The sequence below is a fragment of the Sesamum indicum genome, linkage group LG8 (assembly GCF_000512975.1).
Source record: "Sesamum indicum cultivar Zhongzhi No. 13 linkage group LG8, S_indicum_v1.0, whole genome shotgun sequence".
Lineage (NCBI taxonomy): Eukaryota > Viridiplantae > Streptophyta > Magnoliopsida > Lamiales > Pedaliaceae > Sesamum > Sesamum indicum.
In genome coordinates this window covers 2,459,274-2,466,633 of record NC_026152.1, presented here as the reverse complement: position 1 = coordinate 2,466,633, position 7,360 = coordinate 2,459,274, and the positions used below count along the sequence as shown (strand labels likewise).

Genomic DNA, 7,360 nt, shown 5'->3' with positions numbered 1-7,360 from the left:
GGAAAGGATAACGTATTATTTCTTAAAAATATTATTTTCTTATATATAAAAAATTCCGGTGATATTATTTTCTAAATATTTAAAATATTTTTAAGGGTTAATTATACTTAGACCCTCTCTGAAAATGCTATATCACACCCACCCCAAAGATGTTTTGAAATTGCACTTACACCCCCTCAAAATATTCTCGCTTTACACCTAACCTCCTTCCCTTAGGCTTTGGATAAAAAAAATGTTTGCCATAAAAAAAAAATACATAATTTCTTATAATTAATATTTTCATGTATAATTTATATACTTATAAAGAGATAAATATAATATATATATATATATATATATATCAAGTGAGGTTAACAGAAATATTAATTAAAGGATAAAAATTTGAAATTTGTGCAATTTCTTTTGCTAACGTTAGCATTTTTCATCTAAATCCTAAAGAAAAAAGACCAGATATAAACAATGAAATTTCGAAAGTGTGTAAGTATAATTTTAAAATTTTTTTAAAAAAATATATAATTTTGTATTTTTAGAAAGAATTTAAGTGTAAATAACCTTATTTTTAAATTATGATATAAGCTTACAGAATCTAACCGATCAAACTCATGGACATTGTTAGCATCCAGATTCCTCTATTCATGACCATCCATCATAGCTTTCTTCAAGACAAACAATGAACACATCAAAGCAGAAGCCAAATTTTGCTTCAGATGTCACATTACCTTGGTGATGTCTATACATAAGTTACAAACCCTATACATCTTGCATGCTTCCAAAACCAGAAAAGAAAAAACGAAAATAAAAAAAGAACCTAAGTACAATTAAAGGTAAGAAAATAAAAGAGGAACTCTGGTGATGATCAAAGTCGCATTGATCACCTCGACAACAGTCAGCTTTCTATAAGAGAGTTAGTTGCTTCACATCTGCAACAGACTAACAGGCTCTAATTAGTGTAATCGGTTTGTAGGAAGCTTTCGTAAGTTGTTCCTCTGAGAATCTTGGTGATGTCGTCCCAGTTCTTGATGTGCTCCGACAATGACCCTCTGTGTATCTTCACCTGCCGACTAGTTAACTCCATTTGTGGCAGCCCTAGGAACTCTTGAACATCTACCAGTTTCTGCACGGAAGTGAAATGCAATGAGGAAGAATACCCATGATTTCTTTTTTCTGTTTTTTGGTCGTGAAATGGGATTTACTGAGGTTAGAATCATAGAAAACGGGAATCTACCGCAATATCAAAATAATTTACCCAGGGAGTTAGCGTGATTGCTCAGTGTACTGCTCCTAAAACTACAAAAGTTACCTTCTTCCAAGAGTTACCACTAGTTCCAAGAAAATGGGGTCGGATACAGTCATCCTAAACTTGGAAAGAATGTTTTGGTAATTTCACAAGAGAGGATAAAGGCCATAAAACACTTAAAAGTACATATCTGAAAGGCTTGTTGGAAATGATTCGCTACAGAAGTTACAGTATATGCAACTGAAGCACCTTACGTACTAAACAGATAGGGTATTAGCTTGGTGATGGTTGAAGCAATAAATTCGGACTCGCAAGAATCTCATTTTTGCATGGTGGAAAGAGAAATCTGGGCAAAAACTCTGTGGGGGTCAAGAAGCTATTGGGGGGCTGGCGGCTGACTTAGTGGCCCCCATGCTGCATGAAATGTTCGCCTATCACACAGCTCACTAACTCTGCCTGGGCTGGGGTTACCTATAACTCGCCTACGCTCCAACCCCAGCCTCTCAGAGGAGAGGTCGATGTAATTGACCATATAAAGTTGGTGATTCTCACAATTGCTACCAAATGTTTATACCATAATATAGGGAGACAAAGAAAGATCCTGATAGCATTTGGAAATTGCAGTAAATGAACTAGATTTCCTTCAAAAGGTGAAAGCAACTTACAGTTCGATTTTTTATGAGATCTTCATAGTAGAGGACAATGTGCCTAGTGCTGCTGAAATGCTCCAACGCATCCAAGACCATCTTCTCCATGAGCTTTAGATCCGTCACCAGAGATGTTGAATTCATTACTGGTTTATAGCTAGAAAGAGTATCAGCCTACAATAAACAGATCAAAAAATCAGATCCCACAAGTATGTACGGCTGGTTTGAGTGGGGTTGAAACATGGTACAGTTACCTCTTCGTGCGAGTGCACGTGGGACTTGTGTGTCCCATTGAGGAGTTTGGCATAACGATCATAAGAATTAGCAAGGACGGAAACCATCCGGCGCAGCAAATTTCTCCGGAAAAGAAATATTACAGAAACACCTTTGCTATTGAAATATTCGGCAATTTCCTTATGGTACTCCATCAACCCCTGAATTAGCAATGATGCAGCGGGTTTGCATTATAATCAAGACAAAAACCAGCAACTGAAGCACCAAGAAGAGATGATATTATACTCGGGAGATGAAATTAGTGAATGAGACTTAGTCCAAGTGGACAGTTTCAACGACCATAGTAAACTTCAAAAGATTAATTCATAAGAGTTGCCATGCAAGAGTGAAGTAAAGTGTATTGATACATCCTATTTTTCAACAGTCCAATTATTGAAAATTTAAACTCTGTTAACATAATAAATCCTGTGAGAGATGTAAATCTTTATTATCTAAACAAGGCTATAAAACTAGATGTGCCTCCACAACTAATCTAATTCTTGCCATAGATTGCTTCAGTTCAATGATGATAGCAGAACTTTCCGATTTTGGGCAGATCAGCAGAAGCCATACCCATTAAGGTGTTTCATAAGTGATACCTTCTTAATACTGCTGATCTAACAGGGCATCTCTTGAATTTTTAAGTTCTATTGCACCTTAACCTAAAAATTCCATCTCCCTTGTTCCTCAAAATCTTCACAAAGAACTGGGGGGTTAATTTTGAATAAGAGTGTTACATATTGCTTATGAATGTAAGAGATAACATGCTCCTGGCTACACTACATTAGGAATATCTTACCTGATTAAGCATCCACTTGAAGCCAACTGCAGCCGAGCACTGATTCTTGGAAGCACTAGTAAACCAGTCCAAATTGTAGACTCTATCCAGAGTTGAAAAGATTGAAGAAACGTTGCTTCTCCTTTCTTTGACGGAAAATATCTCACCGTTGGAGCTTACATTCGTATGGCTGTTCAACAGAGTTTCAAACCATCCACTTCCAGATCTTTGCATAGACAGAATGGTGAAAAGCCGCACAGGATTACAGGCACACTCAGCCCTGCCATATGTAACAGAAAATTTATGAGTTACTACTTGTACAAGACACTGAAAAACTCGAGACAGCCAGGAGTACAAGAATTACCTGCTAAATGAAGTGGGTTTTGGGTAGTGCAAGTACGGAGTTTGAGATTTATCAATATCGTTGTCGTGACAATACCTCTGATTAACTTCAATATTTATGAATTTAGTACTTGTATGAATATTTGTTTGCCTTAGACAGACCGAGCAGATATAAACACCACACACCATTGCAAATACTAAGACTAACATCCTCAAAGAAGCTGGAGATTTCTTGGGAGGTTTTATGATTAGGGCATCCTGTCACCCATAAAACAGAAATCTGTAATTGAAACAAGATATAGATATCTCTATAGGCGGAAAAAATTAATGCTAATGTTTAAGGGAAATGTTAAAATTTGCATAATATTGAAGCATTAAAGGGAAATTTCGACCAACCAATTATAACACTCCAATCGGAGAATGCATAAAAAGAAACAGAGAAATGATAAAACAATTGAGATGAAAAAGATGTGAAGTTACAATGCTTAGAAAAACACAGATATCAAGCGCAGAAGTTACATGTTAATCTCGCATTGCAGTACAGATTTGTTCAAATTTAAAAACAAGGAAACCAAATTTGAGCTTGCAAAGAAAGACATATGTGCCTCAAAACTCTCATTCCAACCCACCATAGGATTCAAATCTCGAATGGATTTCCAAACAGCTCAGAAAATAAACCAAACAAAATCCAAGCCCAAAGCTTGAAACTTTGAATTATGTGCAAAAGAACCCCAGAGAAGCCAAGGAGTAAAGCTTTAATCTTGTATTATTGACAACCCAACTACTCCAATGAATTCAAACCCACAAAAAATCTGCACTCCAAGCTTGGGCGTTTGAAATATGTTCGCATAAAGAATCCCAAAAAGCCAAGAAAAAAAAGCTTAATATGCCTGTATTTAACTCAAAACCCCACCGCTCCAGATGGCCTCCAAGCAAATTATAAAGAAATAAAGAATGACGGCAAGTACTGAAACTTGAAAGGCAAAACCAAGAACTCACCTTAGTGAAGAGACAGATTTCTTCAGCCATGATACCTCCCAAGAACGAAAGAAAAACCAAAATGGTTCCTCCCTAAGAGCTCAGATTTCTTCAATTACTCATCCACCGACTGTTAGTATATGTGTATGCATACATATAAAAAAGAAATGCAATGCACATATATCTTGAAAAAAGAACAGATTTAAGGGCTCTCGACTTGAGTCAGCAGCAGAGTTTGGAGTGCATCGAAGTTCCTCGTTAAGAACAAAGTCATTAAAGCAAACAGCTGGGAGGCGCTCTTCCCTCTGCTAGTGTCTTTCTTCTTTCCTTTTTTTTTTTTCTGGCCTACTTGGAGCAATTCTTGTTTACATATACCCATACAAAAATTTAAAAAAGAAAATGTAAGAATCTAGAATAAGTTCGGCAGAGAGGGAGTCTGAGTTCATAATTTTTTTAAAGAAATCTTGATCTTGGGTTGGTTTGGTGAAGAAATTGAAGGAGAATTTCAATTATTTTATTACAATGATGCCCTCACCCGAAACAGCAATTCATCGGATTTCAGGCGTGCAAATGGGTAAAGCTGAACAGCTGAGGTTTCATGTTTTTCAGAATTTGGTCCGACTCTTGTTTTGGTCCACGACGCGTTAGGCAAACTCTGTCTATAAATAAATAAAATATTTATTTTAACTTTATTATTTATTTGAAAATTTATAAAAGAAAAATGCTTTCTAATTAATTCTTTTTTTATTCTTCTTTCTTTTCTCGTGGGATTTTAATTTGAATTTGAATTTCGATATTTTATTATCTCATAATAAAAAAGGATATTAAAAGAATGTGTGGAATAATATATAAAAAGTCTGACTTGTGACTTCAAAAAAAACTATATTTTAGCAATCACTAAATTAATTCTAATTTATCAAAAAAGCATTTTTCGATTAAATGCTAAAAACACTTGGCTTTTTTCAAATTTTTACAATGTAAATTTGACTCTTTTATTTTAGTTATATAAATTTTTACCTTTTCTAGAAATATTTGATACTTTTAAAATTTACAAATTATCATATTTTTCAAATAAAAGTTATTACAAACACACGTCAAATTGTTGTTAGTAATTTCTTCCTATTTGTAGCTTATATGATTTGATTACAACCATCGATTTCTTGCACTTAAATACTCCAAAATGGATGGCATATAAATAGTCTTTAAATTCTTGTATTTATTGAGATATGTATTTGCTTGCTTCTCAAAATAGATCATTGCTAATTGATATACCGTAGATCATATTGCAGCAACAGATTTCATTTCTAACTATTGGGTTATAGTATGTGCATCACCTGCAAGGAAAAATTCTACCATATTTGATTTGGACTATATTGGCTTGTTTTTAAGTGAATTTTTATAATTTTAATCTAAGATGTATATCATTTTTTTTCTTTTATGTGTATGTGATACGGTATGAGAAATTGATCAATATTATGTTACACGAGATATTATCCGCTATAGCTGAAAGCTCGCGATTTGGGTCTTGAAAATGCACCTCGTTAGAGAGATACAGTTTTGGGACTTGTAAGTTAGTCAAGCTTCTTTTTTGTAATTGATACAAGATGCGTGCCAACATTATCAGCCTCAAGACAAAGGGCTTCGAACAAAAATTATAGCCTCGTTTCTATAGATGACACCAAATGATGGGACGTGTTGTATGAATAATGCCTTGTTGCGAAAAGTATTATTTGCAAAGACCTTCGTCTGCGTCCAATGTGAAACTAAAGATGGCAACGGATTGAGTTTCTGAGGCGAGTTTGTCAAAATCGTTCCTGACCCCTCAACAAATTATTGAGCTGATATTCGACCCACCCCCAATCTGAGAATCAATGGATTGGACTCGATACACCAATTTAATATTTTTAAAATATTAAAAAACATCTTTAAAAAAAATAATATAATTATAACTTTATAAATACTAGTTTGATGTGGTACATTTGATGCATATGCACAAAAAAATTATAATTAATATCATTTAATAAAAAATATACATATAAAATACATAAAGCATATATTGAAAAAACTAAAAATACGTACTTACTTCTGATCTGGCATATGTTCAAATCATTAAGACCCAAAATCAGCCCCAAGACCCGATCTCAAAACTCAATTATTTGTATTTAAAAAATAATTATACTTATATTATGATTAATTGTTTTTTTATGCGTAAACTAGTGAGTATCAATCACTGAAATAATCAAATACTAATTTACTTTCACTGCTTCTGTGCCAATTGCCAAACCAAAGTGCAAACATCGTCAGGACTTTGACTTAGAATTTTTTCTAATCATAAAGTATGACTATCAAATCTGCCGCCAATTTAGACAAACAAACGATGATTAAATTTCCAGGGTATAACACCAAACATCCTTTTCATTGTCGTGATAAAATGGGCATTAGAATTTCTTAACTATTTTAATCAAGTTATTATTATAAATTTTAAATATTTATTATTTTTTCATGGAATTAAGTTATTAACTACCAATTTATATATGTATTTGAAATTATAAATAAGATCCTTAGCAAAGAAAGAAAAAACAAAGAAACTATAAATAAGATTAATCATATATATATGATTTAATAGAGAAATATTACGAAAACTTAGATAAGGGGATGACTCGAGGAGTGACATTTTAGGGTAAATGACCCTCATCTTTTTTAAGTTAAATTTAATTACATAAATATTGTATTGTGTTTGTAAAATTACAAATATTACAAATATTCTATTTAAAATTGTAGTTATAAATAAAAAACGTTCTTATTTAGTGAAAAAATTTTACACAAATACTTCCTAAATTACATTACACCAACACCCAAACTTGCAAGTTTATAAAACGTTGAGCTGCATTACACTAACCACCCTCTCAAGGAGTGTATTTATAATTTTACAATAAGAGGGAAATGTTTGTACAATTAAATTTAGGGTAAATATTGCATTTGGTCCCTTAAGTTTTCTTTTAAAATCACTTTAATCTTTCAAATTCATTTCTTAACATTAACATTCTTAAACTTTAATTTTTATCTGAGTTTGGTCCCTCTGATCATTTTTTGGTGAAAATATAG

At 33.1% G+C, this 7,360-nt stretch overlaps 1 protein-coding gene across 1 annotated transcript; it reads right to left on the bottom strand.

Annotated features, from left to right (window-relative positions):
• LOC105167458 (nodulation protein H) lies at nt 642-4,882 on the bottom strand. Its single transcript, XM_011087196.2, has 6 exons — nt 4,277-4,882; nt 3,300-3,535; nt 2,957-3,215; nt 2,139-2,318; nt 1,903-2,058; nt 642-1,114 (listed from the first exon to the last, which is right to left on the bottom strand). The coding sequence occupies exons 1-6, from the start codon at nt 4,304-4,306 to the stop codon at nt 941-943; spliced, it is 1,035 nt and encodes a 344-aa protein (XP_011085498.1). The 5' UTR covers nt 4,307-4,882; the 3' UTR covers nt 642-940.